At 53.6% G+C, this 25,881-nt stretch overlaps 1 protein-coding gene across 2 annotated transcripts; it reads right to left on the reverse strand.

The window, feature by feature from the left end:
- Positions 1-1,156: 1,156 nt before the first annotated feature.
- On the reverse strand, positions 1,157-23,649 carry PPM1G (protein phosphatase, Mg2+/Mn2+ dependent 1G). Of its 2 annotated transcripts, none has more exons than XM_066594335.1 (10): positions 23,358-23,649; positions 18,613-18,682; positions 18,354-18,439; positions 17,848-17,980; positions 14,440-14,852; positions 13,152-13,280; positions 12,423-12,657; positions 12,206-12,335; positions 12,031-12,133; positions 1,157-1,749 (listed from the first exon to the last, which is right to left on the reverse strand). In XM_066594335.1, the coding sequence occupies exons 1-10, from the start codon at positions 23,466-23,468 to the stop codon at positions 1,552-1,554; spliced, it is 1,608 nt and encodes a 535-aa protein (XP_066450432.1). In that variant the 5' UTR covers positions 23,469-23,649; the 3' UTR covers positions 1,157-1,551. The 2 variants fall into 2 exon arrangements, with proteins under 2 accessions (XP_066450432.1, XP_066450433.1); XM_066594336.1 differs by lacking the exon at positions 23,358-23,649 and adding an exon at positions 23,221-23,231.
- Positions 23,650-25,881: the final 2,232 nt, after the last annotated feature.

Below are 25,881 nucleotides of genomic sequence, written 5' to 3' on the forward strand. Positions count from 1 at the left end.
ATTTAGACAGGAGGGGGGGAGGTGGCATCTTTTACAATCAACTGACTCCAATCAAGGTGTAGAAACATGTCAGATGACCAAAAGAGGAACGGAATGCCACTAGAGCAACACATGTCATACCAAAGGGTGTGAATACTTATGTCAGTGCAGAATAGTAGTTTTTTTTCTTCCTTTGTATGATGGGAAAAACACAAGGCCACAAGATGTAAACAAGTGAAAGGCTCTGCAGCCCGACAGCCACAGAGCAGAAGGTTAATGTCAGGAGTCAGATGGCTAAACACACAGCTCAGGGTGCTGGCAGCAATGACCACGGAGGAGACCCATCCTACTGCTGCTGTTTTACCCACCACGACAACGGGCATCACTGGTGGAAGCGGCGAGAAAGTATAGTAAGAATACTTATTGATCGTATTACAATCATCATCAACCTGAGCGGTGAGCCGGTGTGTGAGAGGCTTATAAAGTCACCACTAATTACATGGTACTCATTTTATGGCCAAAACCTCTCATTCTCCTAGTTTCTTCTTCTATCTCCTCTGCCCAAGGTACATGGGTCACCATCTGTCAAAAAGTTAGGTTTTCTCTTCTCACTGACAATCTTTAAGGCTTGTGGTTGAGTGGATAGAAAAAATTAGGATAATGAGCGATTTTAGGCATCAGTTTAATGCCCTCTGATCACTGGCGTATTTATAAGCCTATCAGAAATACCCCCACCGCTGAGGCTGATCATTATAATACGAAACAATGGGCAGCGGAGAGCAGGCAGCGCCAGGCTGCAGCATGCTCCCTACTCCGTAGTACCTGAAGACTCAATAACCCAAAGAAGTGGTTTTTAATTTGCACATGGCGATAACATGTTAAAAAAAAAAAGTGAGTGCAGCCCTGGAGTATAATGCCACAAGAGGAGGAGACGGATGTGGAGGGCACAGTAGGGGAGTATAGAGAGTTTAGGGCAGGCAACGGTCATAGAAGACATGGTTATATGGAGAGCAGAAGTTCATACGGACTAGGCGAGGTAGTGGTCACACTATAGAAGAGTATATAAAAATCTATCTCCGTGTCTCCGCCCCTCTCCTGGATCCAGCAGACATATGAAGTTGGATTTTAGAGTCTCCCCTGCAAGTTTTAGGTTATGAAAGGTTGTAAACACAACAGGTCTCATTAACTATTTAATATCTACTACAGTCCCAGCCCAGGAGCTCACACCCAAAATCAGGAGGACAGTAGATAGTGCAAACCAGTGACTGCTCCACCCAGCGCTCCACCACACCACAGTGAGCCAGGCCACACGCTTCATTATAAAAAAAAAAAACCTTGTTAAAATTCTTCCACAGGTTCCAGGGACCAAAGGGAAGGGGTCATGGAATGATTACAAAATTATACACAAAGTGAGAGCTCTCCTCCCCCCACGAGCACCATCCCGCAGCTACAACTCAACAGGTTCATACATAGGTCGGCAATAAAAAAGAAACAAAAAAAAAAATGACAATACTCGTAAAAGTCTGAAGACCGCTAGGTCAAAGTTCAATGTGGGCAGTAGTGGGTCCGCCACTAATCCGTCTTTGCCTTCTTGCTGCTGTCGCTGCTGTCGCTGCAGTTCTCCATCGTTGCCTCCTCTACATCCAGTTTCCGCTTGTTGGCCTCAGTGTTACTGTGAGCAGCTGGTTGGAAGCGGACGATGATGCAAGTCATGTTGTCACATCCAGTCCCATCGCCAGAGGTGTCGGGAGCCAAGCACTGGTCCAAGAGCTGTGAACGAGAACCAGAGCGAGAACCTCAGGATCTACAGAACCAAGACATTCTACCAACAGCAGCAGGTAACAAAGGAATCCTTCATTTGTATATGGCACATCATCGAAGAACAAATAACCTACAGATCTATGGTCCAGACTTCACCCTAAACATACAGTACAAGTGCATGATGGGCCCCGTCCTCAACCATCATCCCACCTACACAGTATAACCACCTCCATGACCCAAGCATCAACCCATCTATACAGTATAACCACCTCCATGACCCAACCATCAACCCATCTATACAGTATAACCACCTCCATGACCCAACCATCAACCCATCTATACAGTATAACCACCTCCATGACCCAACCATCAACCCATCTATACAGTACAAGCAACTTCATGACCCAAACAGTCAACCATAACCCCGCCTACACAACAGAGCCAACTTCATGACCCAAACAGTCAACCATAACCCCGCCTACACAACAGAGCCAACTTCATGACCCAAACAGTCAACCATAACCCCGCCTACACAACAGAGCCAACTTCATGACCCAAACAGTCAACCATAACCCCACCTACACAACAGAGCCAACTTCATGACCCAAACAGTCAACCATAACCCCACCTACACAACAGAGCCAACTTCATGACCCAAACAGTCAACCATAACCCCACCTACACAACAGAGCCAACTTCATGACCCAAACAGTCAACCATAACCCCACCTACACAACAGAGCCAACTTCATGACCCAAACAGTCAACCATAACCCCACCTACACAACAGAGCCACCTCCATGACCCAAACAGTCAACCATAACCCCACCTACACAACAGAGCCAACTTCATGACCCAAACAGTCAACCATAACCCCACCTACACAACAGAGCCAACTTCATGACCCAAACAGTCAACCATAACCCCACCTACACAACAGTCAACCATAACCCCACCTACACAACAGAGCCAACTTCATGACCCAAACAGTCAACCATAACCCCACCTACACAACAGAGCCAACTTCATGACCCAAACAGTCAACCATAACCCCACCTACACAACAGAGCCAACTTCATGACCCAAACAGTCAACCATAACCCCACCTACACAACAGAGCCAACTTCATGACCCAAACAGTCAACCATAACCCCACCTACACAGTATAGCCACCTCCATGACCCAAGCATCAACCCATCTATACGGTTCAAGCAACTGCATGGTACCTGCACTTTTACATTTAGAGTACTTCTGATCTGTTGGCGTTTTTCAACTCCGTTGCACAGTTGAAGACGGCCCCATATAGCGCTACATGGGCCATTTTCAGCTGCTGGAAGGAGCTGAAAGAGGCCATTGGAGAAGCACTCAAGGTGAATATGCAGGTACTAACTATAACCCGACCTAAACCATACAGCCAACTCCACATGACCCAGTCGTCCACCATCTGTTCCACAAAGTCCAGCTAACTCCATGACTGACTAGTCCATCAGTCCATCCAGTACAGCCAAGTTCAAAACCTCATCATCATCCGGTTTACATTACAGTAAGCTCCCAAGATGCTTGGATCATGGATAACAGCAGACACTTATGAATTACAGGCAAGAACCTTGAAGGCTTATTAGAAGTCTTCAGCTGTAGACCAGGCAGCATTCTGTCCTTTACCAAACTGGAGAGGAGGATGCAGGACCAGCAGTCACCACCGGAGGTGCTCTTACTTGCTTCATGAAGGGCTTCAGCCTAATTACCACTCTGGCACCAGTGTGAGCGACCGCCTCCCCCCGGAGAGGAAACTCAAACCTTCCATAGCTCCTTAACCCCTTAGAGACTACTTATTTTGGCATTCATTTTGGGGAGTTTTCATTGTCACTTTTCAAAAGCCCTAGTCTTCTGTCTCCCCTGGCCACGGCCGTAGGAGGGATGTTTGCGCGGCGAGCTGGAGTCTTATGGTGGCCATTTGGGTGTATATGCAGTACGGAGGAGCTCTTCATGTTATTATGAGAGCGGGGAGAGAACACGTTTGTTACATTGATCGCGCAGCACCAATGAGAGGATACATTCTTGCTGCAGGTCGGCGCGTTCACAACGCTAACTATATATTTTTTAAGGTTTTTCCATTCACAACCATTTTTATTTTCTTACATTGCTGCATGTAAAGTCCATTACCGTTTACTTCTGCGCGGCCGCGAGGGATGTTATGCAGAACGAGCGATAGATTTTATTGGTACCATTCTGATCACTTGTATTGCTTATTTTGGCCCCCGTTTTTACAATTTATCGCCCGTCACTGAGGATATGAGGGTAATTATGTGGAGGCGGAGAATTTTATATTAAATTCTTTAATATAAAACAGGAAAGTTTTTGTTTTTTTAACTCCTTTTTCTTCCCCTTTGTATGTCCCTGCAGGGGCTTCAGCCATAGCAGCTATGATTGCTGTGATAATGCACTGCAGAACCTCTGTACTGCAATGTGTTATTGCTCACAATAGCGATCACAGGCCATGACACACGGACCAATGACGCTCCCTCTGTGAACCCTTTACATGCCATGATGTACATTGATGGTGGCATGTAAGGTGTTAAGAGCGAGGATCGGTGGTCATGGATGCAGGAGGCCGGCTCCCGCTGCATTAACTACCAGCCTGCCAGGACATAAACTTACATCCTGTGGCGTTAAGGGATTAAAGGCGGGAACACCCTTCACATCCGCAGATCTGTAGCGAGATCCAGGCACCAGTTGAGGACTACTCCTATTTAAACTTAATCCCTTAACGCCACAGGACATCCATTGACGATGTGGCTGGGGGTACTTACTGCAACAAGATGTAAGCTTAGACCCTCAGAAGTGAGCCCATGCCATCTGCAATGAGAGTCGGCTGTGACTAACAGTCAGCTCCCTGCTGCAGCAGCCAGGAATCTGAGAGTTCTGATCGCCGCTGTTAAGCCCTTACATCAATATAGATCACAGCATGCAAAGGGTTCGCAGAGGGAGTGTGCTCCCTCTGACGTCATCGGCCCTCCTCTATGTAATCGTGGAAGGCCAACGGGTTGCCATGACAAGTGGATGCCAGTCAATGGCGTCCAGGTCGGCTGTGGCTTGTAGTCGCTGTTGTAAGTGATAATGCATTGCAGTAAAGACGTACTGCAATACATCATAGCGATCAGAGTTGCTACAGGGGCATAAAAAAGTACGAAAAGAAAAGTCAAAAAATAAAAGAACCTAATTTCCCAGGGAGTCTCCATGACAGCACCACCTGAGAGATTGCCTCCTCCTGATAGGACAGGAACACACCGAGAGGTTAAAGTCCCCCCCATCCTCCCCTCCTCAGTGTTTTCCTGTCCTGCCAGGAGGCAGGGTCACCGAGAGGGGCTGGTGGAGACGCCAGCCCGGAAAGAAGCATACCGGCAGATCGGAGGGCAGTGGTCCAACCTGTCCTCCCTTCTTGCAGAGCGACTCCCGGGACGCCACATGGGGTGGTCCCCCCGGGCCAGGTTCCTCCTGCAGCGGCCCATGGGGGGTGCAATGCGGGGCTCCAGCTCTCCCACGCGCCGGCTTAGGAACGTGCGCGGCGCCTCCGGCTTCCCCTTAACGAGCAGGGGAGGGGGCGGGGCGCCGCGGCAAGCATGATGACGTCATCGCGCAGCACGGCCGGCGCTCGGAGGGGGCGGGGCTAAAATTTAAAGGCGCCAAAATTCAAAAAAAAAAAAAAAAAAAAAAAAGAAAAAAAAGAAAGAAAGGATTCAAAAGGAACCTGACCTGAGAGAAGATGGCGCCGAGCAAGGAAGCCACTCAGTGAGTATTGGCTTAAACGCCCCAAGAGTGTCTGCAGCACCAGTAATAAAGCAATGAGTGCTCCAGCATCGGAGGTCGCGGAATGTTCCACCGCGGCGGCAACCGTAAGTAGCCAGTGGGGCAAACAAGGCATGCATATTCGTGTACGTTATTGGTGAATGTTGCATCCTTACACGCAAATTTTGTTGTCTGCCAGGGGGATAGAAGAGATGCCCCTCCCAGAGCCAAAGCTAAAAAGTGCGCAGAATGCGGCGCAAGACTATCGGCTTCGCATGCCAGGCCATTATGCAAAGCATGCATAGCCAAGTTGGTCAAGGAGGAATCGGCGGGATTCCTCGAGGACGTCAGAAAACTCGTCCAAGAGGAAGTGCGGTCAGCGCTGTCGACCCCTAAAACTCCACCCAGAGGGGCATCGGGGACAAAGCGCCGAAGAAAGGCGCATACCCCGCAGGAGCTCTCAGACTCTGAGGAGAGTTCGGGATCTGAACCGGAAGAGCTGATGCTTGAGGAGTCCTCAGAGGAAGAGGAATACAAAAAGTACCTCTTCCATAGAGAAGATTTAACGGAGCTGATTAAATCCGTTAGAGCTACACTGAAAATGGAGGAACCCAATTCAATGCAGGACGAGGTCTTTGGGGGTTTAGGAGAGAGGAAGAAACATACCTTCCCGGTCCATAGCAACGTAACAAAATTAATACTTAAGGAGTGGGAGAAGCCCGACACGGGATCCTTCTCGTCTAAGGGGGTGAAGAGGCGCTACCCGTTTGAGGAGGGGGTATGTGCGAATTGGGAGGAAATACCCAAAGTGGACGTCCCAGTGGCTAAGGTGGCTAGGAGGACAACATTGCCCTTCGAAGACGCCACACAGCTTAGAGACCCAATGGATCGCAAGGCGGAGGGCCTACTAAGAAGATCCTGGGAGGCAGCGGCCAGTACGCTCAGGCCAGGTGTGGCAGCCACGTGCGTCGCCAGAACCCTGGGTGTGTGGCTCGAACAACTGGAGCTGCACATCTCGAGCAAAACACCGAGGGAGCAGATCATAGATTCCCTCCCTATGCTAAAGATGGCCACTAACTTCCTGGCAGACGCAGCAGCGGAGTCAGTGAAGCTTTCAGCAAAAGCAACGGCCCTAACCAACTCGGCCAGGAGGGTCCTCTGGCTGAAGTCATGGTCGGGCGACCTAACATCCAAGAATAAACTGTGCTCGCTACCCTTTCACGGCCAATTCCTCTTTGGTCCGGATCTAGATAAAATACTAGAGAAAGCGTCGGATAAGAAGGGATTCCCGGAAGAAAAACAACGTAAGGGGAGGACCTTCTTCCGAACCCCAGCACAACAACCGGAACCCTATAAAGGCAAAGGCAAGATGGGCCGATGGAGTTACCCCAAGGGAGGCAGAGGGCGAAGCTTCCTCTTCAACCCGCACCAGGGGGACCCAGCCAAGCAGAAGCCCTGACGCCATCCCAGTGGGGGCGAGGCTGCAGGGCTTTGCGGATCGGTGGGCCTCGATTTGCAGGAGCCGGTGGATCCCGGAGATCCTGCAGCAGGGATACAGAATCGAGTTAGTATCCCCCCCCAGGAGAAAATATATCATCACGCGAGGTCCAGTACAACAACTGTACCCGCTTCAGCAGGCGGTACAGGACCTAAGACGTCTAAAGGCAGTGTCCCTCGTGCCACAGGAAGAGGAGACCTGGGGGCATTACTCCAGACTCTTTCTAGTAAAAAAACCCGGGGGAGGTTCACGCCTGATAATAAATCTAAAACCCCTGAACGTTTTCATAAAATATCGAAAATTCAGGATGGAGTCCATCACATCAGCGGTAAAGTTGATCCCCAGGGGGCCTACATGGCCTCGATCGACCTGAAAGACGCCTATCTGCATGTACCGATCCACAGGGACTCAAGGAAGTACCTAAGGTTCGCGTTGGAAATGGGCAGGAAGACAAGACATCTTCAATTCAGATGCCTGCCCTTTGGAATCTCCTCAGCACCCCGCATCTTCACGAAGATCATGGCGGAGGTTGCAGCCTACCTAAGGCAGAGGTCGATCCTAATAATCCCATACCTGGACGACATACTAATCATAGCCGAGTCCAGGGAACGTCTAGTAGAGAACTTGGCAACAGTGCTCAGCCTGTTACAGTTCCTAGGTTGGATCATAAATTGGGAGAAGTCCAGCCTAAACCCCAGCACGGACAAGGTGTTTTTGGGCATAACACTCGACTCAGAGGCCCAATGCTCCTTCCTCCCCGAGGCAAAGGGGCAGAAAATTCGGCACATGGTAGAATCCTTTATGCAGAGACGGTCATGCACAATCCGGGAGGCTATGTCCCTCCTGGGAAGTCTAACATCATGCATCCCGGGGGTAGCATGGGCACAGGCACATACCAGACCCCTGCAAGCAGCAGTCCTCGCAGCATGGGACGGCAGGCAGGCTTCGTTAGAAAACAGAATACAGGTCAGGAACTCGGTAAAGGTATCCTTACGCTGGTGGACGTCCCCAGGAAATCTAAGAAAAGGAGTCCACTGGATATTGCACCCAGCAGTACAGATCACGACAGATGCAAGCTCCTGGGGGTGGGGGGCGCACGTCGGAGACCAGCTCCTACAGGGCCCATGGCCACCGCAGACGAAGCATCAATCCTCAAACTACAGGGAGCTACAAGCAATCTGGAAGGCCCTGCAGCACCTGGGGGAGACGGTAAGAAACCAACATATACGAGTACTGTCGGACAACACCACGGCAGTGGCCCATATCCGACACCAGGGGGGACACGAGGTCACCAGCTCTGCAAAGTATCGCGCAAAGGATATTTCGCTGGGCGGAGGGCCGCATCATCTCACTGTCAGCGGTACACTTAAAGGGATCTCTGAATCAAAGAGCAGACTTCCTCAGCCGGGGGCGCTTAGACCCAGGGGAATGGTCCTTATCCCAGGAGGCATTCCGGATTGTGACGGACAAATGGGGTCTCCCGCAACTAGACCTATTCGCGTCAAAACAAAATGCCAAGGTGAAGAACTTCTCCTCCCTCAGACGGGAAGACCGACCGACAGCGGTGGACGCCCTGAGCCAGGACTGGGGAGGAGAACTGGCGTACGCATTTCCCCCGATCCCACTAATCCCAAGGGTACTACAGCACTTCAGGTCACAACCGTGCACCCTGATCCTGGTGGCTCCCTTTTGGCCAAGAAGGAGCTGGTTCAGCCTCCTAAGAAACCTGAGCATCCAGGAGCCAGTTACCCTTCCGGCTCAAGAGAATCTCCTAACGCAGGGACCCCTGAACTACCCCGACGTAAGCAGACTTCATCTAACAGCTTGGTTACTGAAGAATCCATACTGAGGGGCAGGGGATTCTCAAACAAGGTAGTCAGAATGCTAATGGCAAGCAGGAAAGAGACTACCAACCGCATATACCAGAGAATCTGGAGGAGGTTTACATCTTGGAGACGAGAGAGGCTCCTCAAGCAGCAGTACGGACGTCCCTTTGATCCTGGACTTTCTACAGGACGGCCTGGATATGGGCCTTGCCCCAAGCACCCTAAGAGTCCAAACGGCAGCCCTTAGCGCCCTATTTGACACTAAGTTATCCAGGGACAGGTGGATCAATAGATTCCTGGCAGCGGCAGATAGGCTACGACCCAGGTCCACCAATATATGCCCAGACTGGAACCTTAATTTAGTCTTGAGGGCCATGACAGGGGAACCCTTCGAACCAATTGAGGGGCTCTCATTAAAAATGCTCACAGTAAAAACTATCTTCCTAGTGGCAATTTCCTCAGCCAGACGGGTCAGCGAGCTACAGGCCCTATCCATACGCCACCCGCTCCTCAAGATTACAGATACCAAGTTAGTCTTTAAAACAGACCCGACCTTTTTGCCTAAGGTGGTATCCCCATTCCATAGGGCCCATGACATAATACCCTCGTTCTATAATCACCCAAAAGACGAGAGCGAGCGAACCCTAAGCTGTTTGGACGTCAGAAGGGCAGTCTTGACGTACATCGAGGCCACAGGCCCATGGAGGCAGGACGACAACCTGTTCGTCCAATATTCAGGCCCTAATAAGGGAAAGAAAGCAGCCAAAAGCTCTATAGCCAGGTGGATTCGCCTGGCCATTAGCGAGTCATATAAGGCTTTGGGGAAGGAGGCCCCCTCGGCTCTTAAAGCCCATTCCACAAGGGCAGTAGCGACCTCATGGGCCGAGCATGGCTCGGCATCAGTAGAGCAAATATGTAAGGCAGCAGTATGGAAAAAGCCCCATACTTTCGTCAAACATTACAGGGTAAAGGTGCAGCTAGATGAGGACATGTCCTTCGGTCGTAAGGTCCTCTCAGCGGCAATCCCACCCTAGAATTACTTTAGTTGATACGTCTCAGGTGGTGCTGTCGTGGAGACTCCCTGGGAAAGGTAGGATTATACCTACCCGATAATCAGGTTTCCAGGAGTCTCCACGACAGCACCCGTACATTCCCTCCCCAAGAAAGAATAATGTATATATGTATATAAAAATAATTAAATAAATAAAAAATAATCAAATAAAAAATCTACCAGATAGGAAAAAAATTTAGGTTGGCTCCTACCCCGGCAGTTTCATTATAATACACTGAGGAGGGGAGGACGGGGGGGGAACTTTAACCTCTCGGTGTGTTCCTGTCCTATCAGGAGGAGGCGATCTCAGGTGGTGCTGTCGTGGAGACTCCTGGAAACCTGATTATCGGGTAGGTATAATCCTACCTTTTTCCCGTGGCCCTCGGTGACAGAGTGACACCCTTGAAACAGACGACGTAAGTTAGAGAATATATAAGCTCCAGTACTGGTTTCTCCGTTACAGCCCACCAGACTGCAGAATACGCTTGGATGAATGAGGTAAGACCCCCAGAAAGCAGGACGGCCCGACATCACACAATACAAGCTGGACCCACCGGCCAGCAAGCAGAGATGTGGAGGAGGAGAGGCAGCCAAGCAGCAGCTCCATCAGCATCCTCCACCCTCCCCCATGGACAGGAGCTGAGACGAAGGCTCCCCACGGGCCCTGAATTTTAAGTTTTTTTTCCCTGTTTGAGGAAGCGATATGAACAGAAAACGGCCCATTTTACACTATTTACCGCGCTTGACAATGTAATATTTTATAGCATCGGTTGTTACGGATGTAGCGATACTAATCGTGTCGTTTTTTTATTCTTTAATTATTTCAAGCCTCGTGTAACTAAAAAAAAAAAAAAAAAAAGTCATCATTTCACTCCTTTTCTGGGGAAAACCCAACATGTGACAATCAGAGAGCAAATATTGTTCCTAACTGATGAGGGGAGAATCGCAGATCTCCTCTGCTCTGTACACACCCTGACAATTGAGACCTGTATATTCATTATTCCCAACCCCACTTCAAACGGGTGCAGCGCCAGTTCTGCTAGAGCTACTGATGTGCTATTGGTGAAGAATTTTAGCCATGAAAAGGACAGTGAAAGCATGTTGGTCACCCCGATAGAACTGGAGATAGACGAGCTCTTCATCCAAAGTTAAGGGGTGTGTGTGTGGTTAAAGGGGTCTTCCAGGATACAGATTAGATATTGATGACTTGTGCTGAGAACAAGCAGTCAGGAGGGGTCAACCACCCAGTACCAGCTGTTGGAAGAGTCCGCAGCGCTCAGGTGGGTATGGCCGCCCCTTCTCAGGCCACTGATGTCACATTCTTTCACCACATAGCCCGAGTGCAGCTTTGTCTCATTCAGGTGCATAGGGTTGGGCTGCTATATCCGGCGCCACACATGGCATGCAGTACTCAGATGATCAGCAGGGGTCCCAGGCAGCAAACTCCCACCCATTGGCTACTGATGACCCCTACCGAGGCTAGGTCTCAGTGCTAGAAAGCTCCATATTGCTATGCATTACAGAGGACGAGGCTCTAGTACCCCCAGTCATCACAGCCCCCCACCTACCATCACCCCCTTCTCTGCGGCGCTCTACACTGCTGGGGACGGTGCAGTATACGGCATTGGCAGGCTGCTCAGCTTGATTTCTGCCTTACTGTCCAGCCCCTAAGCATGCAGCGCACTATCCCGCTCGCCGGCCGCCTACAAAGGGGCAGAGCTAATGTTAATTTCACAATTCTGATAACAAACAGGATCAGAATTCACTAAAGTATCAAAACAAATTGAAGACATTCTCCAGACGTTTACTATTGCTGAGGGATCCTGTGGGTAGGTCATCAATAGATGATTTGCAGAGCTCCGCTGCGCTGGCCCTAACCAATCAGCCAATTGATGAGCCGCTGTCATTGCTGGAAGTTTTCAGCGCTGTCGGTGCTGCAGTGGCCAGGGTTGGTACTGCAGGCATAGCTACCATTAAATTCAACGCAACACCAACCCAGGCCACTGCACTGTCCAGTGCTGTCCACACCAACGCCGGCCTAGGGATCCCAAGTGGTGGACCCCCGCCCATCATCTATCGATTAGCGATGTCCCAGACAACCCTACTGTCGAGTCTCAGGTCCCCCCTCACCTCCTCCACTACAGACGAGAGCCTCACTTGCTCCCCACTCCGATCCTGCTGACCGATCCTCTCTTGGACGAAGTCCACAACTTCCTGGCTGCTCATGACGTTCCTGAAACGAAGACGAAACGTTAGTCTGAGCCGACATTGACCGCTCCTGTCCCGCTGGAGTCTGTACACCCACCAGATCCCGTCGCAAGCGATGACCATGAACTCATGCTCCTCATTCAGGGTCAGCACCTTGATGTCAGGCAGAGCCGAGATCATCTGCTCCTCGGGCGGAAGGTTCCGATTCCTCTTATAGAAGTGATCGCCTGTAACAGAAGAATCTGTTATATAGCGGGTGTCAGGGCAGGAGCCACGCGGCGCCTACCAGCTAGCCAGCTGCACGCGGCGCCTACCGATTGCCCGGGACAGGTTCAGGCCTCCGTTTACTCTGCCGTCCATGGTGACCTTCCCGCCTGCATTCTTAATCCGTGCCAGCTCCAGCTCATCCTCCGGTTTGTGGTCGTAGGACATGTCCACGGCTTTTCCGCCCTCCGACACCACACATCGCGAGTCGCCAGCATTCGCCACAATCAGCTGCTTGCCCCTGATGAGTGCCACAACGGCCGTGGTGCCGCTGTCAGATCCGGGCTGGGGAGACAGAGGGGGTGAGTTATATCGTCCCTGTTCTGCTGAAGGTCTACCCTTCGGGAGTCCGGAGACATCCAGCAGTCGCTTTAACCCTTTCAGGACCACACTAAGAATTTCCTACTGAAAAGGGTTAAACCGGATGCAGACACGTGGCATACAGAAGGGCAAAACCGTGGCAGGGATTCGCTGGTAAGCCAATGCAGATTGTGCCATGTGACCAGAGTCAGCCTGCAGTAAGGGCAGATCTGTATTGTGATCCCGCCGCTACATCCGAGCCGCCACTTGAATTCTCAGGCACTTCACCCTTTTGATACGGAGAATCCAAAGATCTGCACCATGTAGATTACAGCACAGCCGCTCGTTAAGAGCAATATGGCGCAAATTGGAGGAGGAATTCGCAGTTAAACAAAACCCGCTGTATGAATGTGCACCATATATACAACCGTAAGGAGTGCAGCGCACGTGGAGTATGATAAACCCCAGAGGGAACCGACCTCCTCCTTCCCGTCCATGCCCGGCAGCATCTCCTCCTCATCATCCTCTTCCTCCGCCTCCTCGCTGTCGTCCTCTTCCTCATTCTCCACCTCCTCGCTGCTGTACTCCTCCTCCTCCTCGCTACACTCCTGAGGGACAAGTTAAGTTAATGAGTCAGGTAACATCAGAGCCCCGGGGGTCGCACTTTGTAATCATGGCCGACTCCCCACAGGATGGCCCAGAGACGAGCTAGGAACGCAAGCATGAAATCCAAAACCAAGCACTGCGAAACGCGTCTACCCTTATGTCTGGCGGGCCGGAGCCAACACCTTCATGCCTGCAGCAAGCCTCACATCCCTGGGGTCAGCCGACTCACTCCCATCACCAGTCTGAACCCCTAAAGACCTAGAGGGCCATCTGATGGCCGCAATGTAGACCGGTCTCATCTCTATATGTCGGGCCGGAGCCAACACCTTCATGCCTGCAGTAAGCCTCACATCCCTGGGGTCAGCCGACCCACTCCCATCACCAGTCTGTACCCCTAAAGACCTAGAGGGCCATCTGATGGCCGCAATGGAGACCGGTCTCATCTCTATATGTCGGGCCGCAGCCAACGCATTCATGCCTGCAGTAAGCCTCACATCCCTGGGGTCAGCCGACTCACTCCCATCACCAGTCTGTACCCCTAAAGACCTGGAGTGCCATCTGATGGCCGCAATGTAGACCGGTCCCATCTCTATATGTCGGGCCGCAGCCAACACCTTCATGCCTGCAGCAAGCCACACGTCCCCGGTGGTCAGCCGACTCACTCCCATCACCAGTCTGAACCCCTAAAGACCTAGAGGGCCATCTGATGGCCGCAATGTAGACCGGTCCCATCTCTATATGTCGGGCCGCAGCCAACACCTTCATGCCTGCAGCAAGCCACACGTCCCCGGTGGTCAGCCGACTCACTCCCATCACCAGTCTGAACCCCTAAAGACCTGGAGTGCCATCTGATGGCCGCAATGGAGACCGGTCTCATCTCTATGTGTCGGGCCGGAGCCAACACATTCATGCCTGCAGCAAGCCTCACGTCCCCGGTGGTCAGCCGACTCACTCCCATCACCAGTCTGTACCCCTAAAGACCTGGAGTGCCGTCTGATGGCCGCAATGGAGACCGGTCTCAGGCGTGTGGTCAACTTGCCACACAGAAAATTGTGTAGGGACCAATGTGGGCCACATCCTGCCAAACACCCAGAAGGCACCCGGGCACATCGCCACCAGTGCTCCCCTCCCACTCTGCATCCCCAGTCCTCCCAGCTTCACCTCGCTGTCGTCCTCTTCCTCATCTTCAGCCTCGGACTCATCGCTGTCCTCAAAAAACTTGGACTTGTCTGTGGCTGGAGGCTGCATGGGGCAGGAGGAGCAGGACGGTCCTGCCTCCCCGGTGGAGGACGACACCGCCTCGCTGGACACCTTGCAGTGGGAGGAGCTTCCTGAGCTGCTGCCCCCTTCATCCGATGAGGAGATGGTGGAGGTGTCTTTCTTGCCGTTCTTGCACTGGACATCGGGCTCCAGTTCCCCGTTAACGCTTGCGGCCTTGTCCTCGGTCTTATCTGTGTTGTGTGTACAGGGCTTATTCCGAGCCCCCTTCCCGCAGTTCTGGCCGTAACGTGTGAGCAGCTCCTCGATGGTCATGGTGGCCTCCTCGTGTAGCAGCACGGCCTCCTCGTTGTCCACTGAAATACAGGATGGCAGAGAACGTCAGAAGAATCACCTCCCCCCCCCCCCCAGGTCAAAGGGCGTCACAACCCTCTCATATTAGGAGTGAAGCCTGTTACGTGTCTGCAGCCCCTGTACAGAACTATGCGTCTCCATGGTAACTGAAGCCTAGTGCAGCCCAATCCTCCAGTCACAAGTTCTGCCATCTTTATGGAGGGAGGGGGTGCGGTCACATTGCGGCAGAAGTGACATAAGTGTTCTGCGCATCGGTACGATTACGAGGTCACATTTACAGTTTTGCTGGTTCTTCTTTTAACCCCCTTTAAACACATTGTACCTCCTTTATGCCCCCACCGCTGTGTGAGGCTCGCTGCTCTTTGCCGGACCTTCCTCCATCTGTCGGGGCGACATACCTGACCTGGCTGTATCCCGCAGCACGATTACTGCCCGACCAAACGTGGAGAGGCTTTTTTTGCTGTATTTTTATAACGTATTTTCTGAGCGCCGTCCCTTTATTTCCCGCCGCCGTGGTTGTGCGCGGCTCATTTCCTGCGGGACGTCCTGTACTTTCCGTTAGTACTAATTCCGAATACATACGGCTGATTTTTTTTTTATTGCATTTTTTCTGGGAGACGGGGTGACTGAAAAAGCGCATTTCTGGCTTCTTTATGTTTTCCCGGACGGCGTTCACCGTGCGGGGTAAATAATGCGCAGCTTTGATAGATCGGGCTTTTACGGACGCGGCGAAACCAAATGTGTGTTTTCTTTTAGGATTTAGATTTTTTTTATCATAGATATGGCAAAAGGGGGATTTAAACTGTTCATACTTTTTTTTCCCACAATCAGTAAAAACTTTATTGATCTGATTTTCCCTTTCTTTTTTTAGCCCCCCTGGGGGACCACAGCCAGCAATGCCTTAAACGCTCCTGCAGTATGACAGGCAGTCTATACAGTCACCCCATGGGGATGGCTTGATAGGCAGTCTGCTGAGGCAGCCCTGGGGACTTTCAGAAGACCCCCGGCAGCCATGACACCTGCACGGCTCCCCCTGATCTCACTGTGGTGGGCCCGTACGGGACCCCCGAATCGGTCGGGGGATTCAAATGCCCTTGTCAGAATTGACAGCAGCATTTAAAGGGTTAATAGCCACAATCGGCCGCACAGCAGATCGCAGCTATTGCTCGCAAGTGTGAGCTGTAATAAGCAGCTGACGCCCGCGCTGTATGAAGTGGTCGCTGCGCCGCCTCTCCTCATATATACCCCGACGCTCCAGGATGTGAATGTACGCTCTGGAGCGGGAGGGGTTAAAAGGAAAACAGATTTTGATAAAGCCAGCATTGGTGTCTTTCTGATCCCTCTTTAACCCCTTAATGACACGGCCTATTTTGGCGTTGAGGACCAAGCGATTTTTTGGTATTTTTCCATCTCCATTTTTCAAAAGCCATAACTTTATTTTTCCGTGGACGCGGCCGTATGAGGGCTTGTTTTTTGCGTGGCGAGCTGTAGTTTTTATCGGTGCCACTTTTGGGTACATAGACTATATGGTAAAATTTTTAAATTTTTTTTTATGATAACGGGGAGAGAAAACGCATCAATTCTGCCATAGATTTCTTTTTTTTTACAGCGTTAATCATGCAGCATAAATGACGCACTAAATTTTTTCTGCGGGTCGGTACGGTTACAACGATACCAAAATTGTTATATTTTTAGGTTTTTACACTTTTTTGCAATAAAACCCCCTTTTTTTTGGAAATCTTTTTTTTCCTCTATAGCTGCATTCAAAGTCCTGTAACTTTTTTATTTTTCTATGTACGGAGCTCTATGAGGGCTTATTTTTTGTGAGACGAGCTGTAGATTTTATTGGTACCATTTTGGGGAATGTACGGATTTTTTGATCACTTTTATTGCATTTTTTGTGAGACAAAATGCTAAAAATTAGCATTTTGCCTCTGTTTTTTAGCTTTTTTTTTTAACGCTTTTTGTCGTACAAAATGAAAAGTGTGTTCAACTTTTTGTAGACATCGTTACGGACGCGTCAATACCCAATATGTGGGGTTTTAATTTTTTTCCCCTTTTTTTATGCTAATATTAGAAAAAGCATAAAAAAAGGGGTTTTTACATTTTTTTTTACACTTTTCTTTTCTTTTTTTAATACTATTTGAGTCCCTCTGAGGGACTTTAACCACTGCCCTGATGATCGCTGGTATAAGGCATGGCAGAGCTACTGCTCTGTCATGCCTTATCGCTTGTACAGCGATTATAGGCACAGGCAATACAGGACACCAGTGTCTGGCATCCTGTTGCTATGGTGACAGGCCGGGCTCTCACGATGACATCGCGAGAGCCGGCCGGAGACAGAGGGAGCGCGATCCCTCTGTGAACTCTTTCCCTGCCGCGATCTACTTAGATCGCGGCAGGGAAGAGGTTAACAGCGGGGGGCGCATCTCTGATGTCCCCCCGCTGTTGCAGCGGGACGCCGGCTGTGACTGACAGCCGGCTCCCGCTGCGGGATCTTATGTGATCTCGCGCTATCCCCAGGACGTACCGGTACGTCCTGTTGTGGGAAATACCAGGCTCCCAGGACAAACCGGTACGTCCCGGAGCGGGAAGGGGTTAAATGGTTTCCTGGAGACGCGCGGCCACAAACCCTGCGGTTGTTTTTTCGGGCAGCGTTCGGCGCGGGTAACCAGCGCGTTACTTGGAGAGAGCCGACACCAATGTACCAAAACATTCAGGATAGAGACACGGGGGAGGGGTTTTTGTAACCGGTTTTCCTCCCAGTTTTTAGCTGGAGCCTGTGAGGGCCACACTACAATGCAGTACCACGGCGTTACATCATACTGCCGGCTGACAGGCATTCACCGCCCCCTCGCCCCGCGCCACAGACACCGCACATGTCCAGGACGTAACTGTACCACTTGGGGGTGAAGGGGTTAAAGACAAGCCTGTAGTGGGAAGGCACCAGGGGCATTAACCCTCCCATCACCTCATCTGTGGCGCGGCTCTACTCACAGTCATCCTCGTCCGCCACTTTGTTCTTGTCCTCCTGGTCACTGACAGGCCGCCCCGCCATCTGCGACAGCTCCTTGATGATGCTCTCCTGCGTCAGCCTCTCATCAATGGCGAGGAAGGCGTCCTCCAGAGCCTGAAGAAGAAACAGGAGGACGTCAGCGGCAAGGGGGCGGGACTATGCCCACTGATCAACTTCCACAAGAGTGTTGTGAGCATGCTCAGTTATCAGCAGGGGAGGAGGTGAGCTGTGACCATCGTCATAAAAAGTACAAGCTGTATGACCCGACATCCAGTCTGCGGCGAGGGTACGTCCCCCCATGAGGCCACTTGTGGGGTATCCCTGCTGGAGTTACGACCCCACAGATGAGAAGGGTATCTGTACAGCGCTGGAGGGGCCGGGGCCGTCCGGAGCCCTAGTGTGCCAACCACAGATACAGAGCCCCCCCAGCGTGCGCCGCCTCCAGGTGCAGGACACGGCAGCGCCAGGTACACGAGGCGGCCCTCACCTTCTGCAGCTTGCCCTCCTTGTACGCCTTCTGCTCCTTTATAATGTCCGGCAGGTACTTGGCACAATATAAAGCCACTTCTTCACCTGCAACACCAAAAAGATCCATCAGGGGGCGCCAACATGACTACACGCAGAGCATGCGCCGCTAACCCACATCCCATCAGGAACCGCGACAAGTGGCCAGACTGCGCAGTTGTAAGCCACTAAGTGAGCGCTCCGGGCCATAACCGTGCAGGAAGCCCCTCCCCCGCACTCACCTCCATGACCGTCGTACACGGAGAACATGTCCGTCTCGCCGTCCAGCCCGGGGATGCAGTTATGGGCGTCCTGGAAGAGAGAACATGAGATTACTGCGGGGACTGACTGCCCCCCGCCGGAGCGAGGAGACCCCCAGCAACCAGATAACGGCTGCCACACTGACCGCTTACTGGAAACTGACCCTACTGGATGTTGTGGCCCCGCCCCCGGCACTACAAGAGGTGCCGCGCAGCAGTGAAATCCACAGCGCCGATTCACTGCGCCAACTCAATGTGTTCTTCACATGAAGCCAGGCAGCGAATCCACGTAGCGGGCGCACGGACGCAATGCCCACTTACATGAGCGCTGTCAGTCCGGGATGCTCTGGCATTATCTCCATGCCTGGCTGAATGCCCCGATGCCAATCAGTGGGTCCGTCTGTGTGTACTACGGGGCAGAGATCCGCCTGCCTGACTGCGGCGCCCCCTGGCTGCGGGGCCGGGCGCCCCCTGACTGGCGGGCCGGGCGCCCCCTGACTGGCGGGCCGGGCGCCCCCTGACTGGTGGGCCGGGCGCCCCCTGACTGGCGGGCCGGGGTAGGAGTGCTGCCTGGAGAACCGTTCAGTTCAGCAAATGCAAACAACCCCCATTCCGCGTGAGGACGCCCGCGTGAGCAGCGATAGTCGGCGCCGCTCGTTCCAGCTAACCTAGAAGTAGTCGCCGGTCCATCGAAAGCCGTGTGGTGTAAAACCCCAGCCGCTCGTACGAGACCGCGAATAACCCCGAGCGACGCCGCCGCGAATCACTGACCATCAGCGCTCCGTGGAAAACCAAACACACCTCCACTGCCCATGGGGGGGCGCCACACAAACTGGTTCTCTAGTCCCTCATACGCACGCGGCCGCCGCGGACCGGTCGTTTACACGCGCACATTCTGACTGACGGATGACACAGAAGGCGTTGAATCCGTTGATGCGCGGCGATTCGACTCGGACCGGCGCTCTGTCGTAGGAAGATCACAGCTTCCCCTGTTCTGGGCGGCGACCGTTCAAGGACCGCCCGTTTCCTGCGGAGCCGAAAACAATTGCGTCGGACGATGAGCTTGCACCAATGTCACGCGGTTTGTGGGCGGGGCCACCGCTGCGCACGTAGTTTTCACACATGTGAAAAAAAAAAAGTCACACATTTAACGTGAAACTTGTAAACCGCAGCGAGGCGGGCACGATCTGTAACCCACCCGTCGCAGAGCGGTCTGTGATGTCACTGACCAGCCGCGGCGCTCACCTGGGAACAGCTGACCGCACCAACACGCCCCGCGTGCCGATACCGGGCGGGACGACAGAAGTCCATTTGTAACTTTTGGAAAGACGCGCCCCGACAACCGCGTGGGACTGCCCCGCGGACGGAACAGCGGACCGATACGTTTGTCAGCGGCCGCCATGTTTCCCCTCTCCTGTGCGTATTCGCAGCCGGCCCCCTGGACACCCAGTAATCCGCACGTTTGTCAGCGGCCGCCATGTTTCCCCTCTCCTGTGGGTATTCGCGCACGGCCCCCCTGGACACCCAGTAATCCGCACGTTTGTCGGCGGCCACCATGTTTCCGCGCTCCTCTGGGTATTCGCGCACGGCCCCCCTGGACACCCAGTAATCCACACGTTTGTCATCAGCCGCCATGTTTCTGCGCCCCTGTGGGTATTCGCGCACGGCCCCCTGGACACCAAGTAATCCGCACGTTTGTCATCAGCCGCCATGTTTCTGCGCCCCTGTGGGTATTCGCGCACGGCCCTCCTGGACACCCAGTAATTCGCACGTTTGTCATCAGCCGCCATGTTTCTGCGCCCCTGTGGGTATTCGCGCACGGCCCTCCTGGACACCCAGTAATTCGCACGTTTGTCATCAGCCGCCATGTTTCTGCGCCCCTGTGGGTATTCGCGCACGGCCCCCCTGGACACCCAGTAATCCGCACGTTTGTCATCAGCCGCCATGTTTCTGCGCCCCTGTGGGTATTCGCGCACGGCCCCCTGAACACCCAGTAATTCGCACGTTTGTCGGCAGCCGCCACGTTTCTGCGCCCCTGTGGGTATTCACACTTGGCCCGCGTACACGCAGTAATCCGCACGTTTGTCAGCGGCCGCCATGTTTCCCCTCTCCTGTGTGTAATCGCGCACGGCCCCCTGGACACCCAGTAATTTGCACGTTTGTCGGCGGCCGCCATGTTTCTGCGCCCCTGTGGGTATTCGCGCACGGCCCCCCTGGACACCCAGTAATTCGCACGTTTGTCGGCAGCCGCCATGTTTCTGCGCCCCTGTGGGTATTCACACTTGGCCCGCGTACACGCAGTAATCCGCACGTTTGTCGGCGGCCGCCATGTTTCCGCGCTCCTGTGGGTATTCGCTCACGGCCCCCCTGGACACCCTGCAGCGCGCCCCGTATCCAGTCACACAGTCTGCCAGGGAGGGCGACCCTCCAGTACAGCCCCCCTCGCCTCCATGGCCACCCTCCAGTACAGCCCCCCTCGCCTCCATGGCCACCCTCCAGTACAGCCCCCCTCGCCTCCATGGCCACCCTCCAGTACAGCCCCCCTCGCCTCCATGGCCACCCTCCAGTACAGCCCCCCTCGCCTCCATGGCCACCCTCCAGTACAGCCCCCCTCGCCTCCATGGCCACCCTCCAGTACAGCCCCCCTCGCCTCCATGGCCACCCTCCAGTACAGCCCCCCTCACCTCCATGGCCACCCTCCAGTACAGCCCCCCTCGCCTCCATAGCCCCCCTCGCCTCCATAGCCCCCCTCGCCTCCATGGCCACCCTCCAGTACAGCCCCCCTCGCCTCCATAGCCCCCCTCGCCTCCATGGCCACCCTCCAGTACAGCCCCCCTCGCCTCCATAGCCCCCCTCGCCTCCATGGCCACCCTCCAGTACAGCCCCCCTCGCCTCCATGGCCACCCTCCAGTACAGCCCCCCTCGCCTCCATAGCCCCCCTCGCCTCCATAGCCCCCCTCGCCTCCATGGCCACCCTCCAGTACAGCCCCCCTCGCCTCCATAGCCCCCCTCGCCTCCATGGCCACCCTCCAGTACAGCCCCCCCCTCACCTCCATGGCCACCCTCCAGTACAGCCCCCCCTCACCTCCATGGCCACCCTCCAGTACAGCCCCCCCTCACCTCCATGGCCACCCTCCAGTACAGCCCCCCCTCACCTCCATGGCCACCCTCCAGTACAGCCCCCCCCTCACCTCCATGGCCACCCTCCAGTACAGCCCCCCCCTCACCTCCATGGCCACCCTCCAGTACAGCCCCCCCCCTCACCTCCATGGCCACCCTCCAGTACAGCCCCCCCTCACCTCCATGGCCACCCTCCAGTACAGCCCCCCCTCACCTCCATGGCCACCCTCCAGTACAGCCCCCCCTCACCTCCATGGCCACCCTCCAGTACAGCCCCCCCTCACCTCCATGGCCACCCTCCAGTACAGCCCCCCCTCACCTCCATGGCCACCCTCCAGTACAGCCCCCCCTCACCTCCATGGCCACCCTCCAGTACAGCCCCCCCTCACCTCCATGGCCACCCTCCAGTACAGCCCCCCCTCACCTCCATGGCCACCCTCCAGTACAGCCCCCCCTCACCTCCATGGCCACCCTCCAGTACAGCCCCCCCTCACCTCCATGGCCACCCTCCAGTACAGCCCCCCCTCACCTCCATGGCCACCCTCCAGTACAGCCCCCCCTCACCTCCATGGCCACCCTCCAGTACAGCCCCCCCTCACCTCCATGGCCACCCTCCAGTACAGCCCCCCCTCACCTCCATGGCCACCCTCCAGTACAGCCCCCCCCTCACCTCCATGGCCACCCTCCAGTACAGCCCCCCCCTCACCTCCATGGCCACCCTCCAGTACAGCCCCCCCTCACCTCCATGGCCACCCTCCAGTACAGCCCCCCCTCACCTCCATGGCCACCCTCCAGTACAGCCCCCCCTCACCTCCATGGCCACCCTCCAGTACAGCCCCCCCTCACCTCCATGGCCACCCTCCAGTACAGCCCCCCCTCACCTCCATGGCCACCCTCCAGTACAGCCCCCCCTCACCTCCATGGCCACCCTCCAGTACAGCCCTCCCTCACCTCCATGGCCACCCTCCAGTACAGCCCCCCCTCACCTCCATGGCCACCCTCCAGCACAGCCCCCCTCACCTCCATGGCCACCCTCCAGCACAGCCCCCCTCACCTCCATGGCCACCCTCCAGCACAGCCCCCCTCACCTCCATGGCCACCCTCCAGCACAGCCCCCCTCACCTCCATGGCCACCCTCCGGCACAGCCCCCCTCACCTCCATGGCCACCCTCCGGCACAGCCCCCCTCACCTCCATGGCCACCCTCCGGCACAGCCCCCCCTCACCTCCATGGCCACCCTCCGGCACAGCCCCCCCTCACCTCCATGGCCACCCTCCGGCACAGCCCCCCCCCTCACCTCCATGGCCACCCTCCGGCACAGCCCCCCCTCACCTCCATGGCCACCCTCCGGCACAGCCCCCCCTCACCTCCATGGCCACCCTCCGGTACAGCCCCCCCTCACCTCCATGGCCACCCTCCGGTACAGCCCCCCTCACCTCCATGGCCACCCTCCGGTACAGCCCCCCTCACCTCCATGGACACCCTCCGGTACAGCCCCCCCTCACCTCCATGGACACCCTCCGGTACAGCCCCCCTCACCTCCATGGACACCCTCCGGTACAGCCCCCCTCACCTCCATGGCCACCCTCCAGTACAGCCCCCCTCACCTCCATGGACACCCTCCAGCCCTGCATGGCCGAGTAGCCGTAGTGCAGGCGCCCGTTGCCGCCCCCGCCGGAGCTCTTGCTGGTGTTGGGCTGGGACAGATAGGCTCCCATGTCCGGACACGTGCGGCCTCTCAGCGGCTCCGGAGAATCCAGCCGAGCGGAAGCGGAAGTGGCGGCGGAGACAAGGGGAGCCGGGGAGTCACGTGACCGGAAGCCGGGAGCCCGGCGGCCATGCTGGATGTGGGTCAACGGGAGAGGCGCTGCGCTCCTTGTAGGAGAGAAGGGGCGACGCAGCGGCCTCTCAGCGGCACACAGTCCTCATAGCACACCCTGACGGGTCACCTGAGCCCGGAAGGAGGCCACAGTGACCCGAAATAGGCGGGGAGCCTTAGTAAAGATGGCGGGAGCGTCTGCTGGCATGCCGTCACGTGATGATGACGTCACTTCCCTGGTAACGTCGCCACTAGAGACCGCGTTCTGCGCCTCATAGGATTATTAGACCCCCAGCATCATCCTTATGACATGTACTATGTGGTAACCTCTGACTATCCATGTTATAATATCTACTATATAATAACTCTTACATCAGCCTCTCATTATTAGCCCTATAGTACCTAATAACCTCATGTAATATCAGCCTCTTATCATCAGTCCTGTAATATTTACTATATAATAACCTCACTATAATATCAGCCCTATAGTATCTACTATATAATAACTACACTATAATATCAGCCCTATAGTATCTACTATATAATAACTACACTATAATATCAGCCCTATAGTATCTACTATATAATAACTACACTATAATATCAGCCCTATAGTATCTACTATATAATAACTACACTATAATATCAGCCCTATAGTATCTACTATATAGTAACCGCACTGTAGTATCAGCCTCTTATCTATAAGCAGCCTCTTATCTATTTACTAGCAGCTCCATAATATCCACTATGTAATAACTCCCTTACTAATAGCACTATAGTATTTACTATATAATAACCTTACTATAATATCAGCCCTATAGTATCTACTATATAGTAACCGCACTGTAATATCAGCCTCTTATCACCCCTGTAGTATTTACTAGCAGCTCCATAATATCCACTATGTAATAACTCCCTTATTATTATCACTATAGTATTTACTGTATAATAACCACATTATGATATCAGCCTCTTATTATCAGCCCTATAATATTTACTATATAATAACCTTACTATAATATCAGCCCTATAGTATCTACTATATAGTAACCGCACTGTAATATCAGCCTCTTATCACCCCTGTAGTATTTACTAGCAGCTCCATAATAGCCACTATGTAATAACTCCCTTATTATTAGTACTATAGTATTTACTGTATAATAACCACATTATGATATCAGCCTCTTATTATCAACCCTATAGAAGTGTTAAAGGGGTTGTCCCGCGGCAGCAAGTGGGTCTATACACTTCTGTATGGCCATATTAATGCACTTTGTAATGTACATTGTGCATTAATTATGAGCCATACAGAAGTTTTATACTTACCTGCTCCGTTGCTAGCGTCCTCGTTCCCATGGAGCCGACTAATTTTCGCCCTCCGATGGCCAAATTAGCCGCGCTTGCGCAGTCCGGGTCTTCTGCTCTCTTCAATGGAGCCGCTCGTGCAGAATGCCGGCTCCGTGTAGCTCCGCCCCGTCACGTGCCGATTCCAGCCAATCAGGAGGCTGGAATCGGCAATGGACCGCACAGAAGAGCTGCGGTCCACGGAGGGAGCAGACCCCGGCGGCCATCTTCAGCAGGTAAGTATGAAGACGCCGGACCGCCGGGATTCAGGTAAGCGCTGAGCGGTTTGTTTTTTTAACCCCTGCATCGGGGTTGTCTCGCGCCAAACGGGGGGGGGGGGGGGGGGTTAAAAAAAAAAAAAAACCCGTTTCGGCGCGGGACAACCCCTTTAAGGTTGTCAGGGTTATTTTCTGCGTACAGCACCAATCAGGCCCACCCCAATGCCTCGCTGCCGGCGGTAAAGAAGAGACACCACACACGGAGGTCTGGTATAGTTCCTCACACGGGGACATAGCTGCGCACTTTATTACAGATTACATGGGATCTTATACCCTTTGGTCTCATCACTAGGAATGGGTGATGGGCTCATTGGCTCAAATTCACCGCATAACCATATATATGATGTCCGCATTTCCGCCTGAGGCACTGATAGTCATATACGGAGTTAAACAGTCGTTATCTAGATACGGCGCTTCTGGGAAAACAGCCAAGTACGCGGCCTTCGTGTCCGGTTCTGTATCATCTCTGAATTTCTGGACACATATCTCTCAGCCTTGCAAACCTTTGGAATATCTGATGTAAGGCGACATATAAGTTTTTCTCATTTTAACTTTGAATAGAACTTGCATATAGGTATAAAAGTATAAAAAACATATGGCAATATATACATATACCCTCACAAACCCCCCTAAAAACTTATATGGAGATCAAGCACCAGACCTTGCACTCTTCCTCGGTCGCCTCTCCCT

Source organism: Eleutherodactylus coqui, chromosome 1 (genome assembly GCF_035609145.1).
Source record: "Eleutherodactylus coqui strain aEleCoq1 chromosome 1, aEleCoq1.hap1, whole genome shotgun sequence".
NCBI lineage: Eukaryota > Metazoa > Chordata > Amphibia > Anura > Eleutherodactylidae > Eleutherodactylus > Eleutherodactylus coqui.

Bases quoted from the DNA above. Each gene is read 5' to 3' on its own strand.
- PPM1G (XM_066594335.1), bottom strand. From the start codon at position 23,468: ATGGGAGCCTATCTGTCCCAGCCCAACACCAGCAAGAGCTCCGGCGGG. The intron at 18,683-23,357 runs GTGAGGGGGGCT...TCTCTCTTCCAG, and splicing joins GCTGGAGGGTGTCCATGGAG to GACGCCCATAACTGCATCCC. The intron at 12,658-13,151 runs GTCGGTTCCCTC...CTGTCTCCCCAG, and splicing joins GCATGGACGGGAAGGAGGAG to CCCGGATCTGACAGCGGCAC.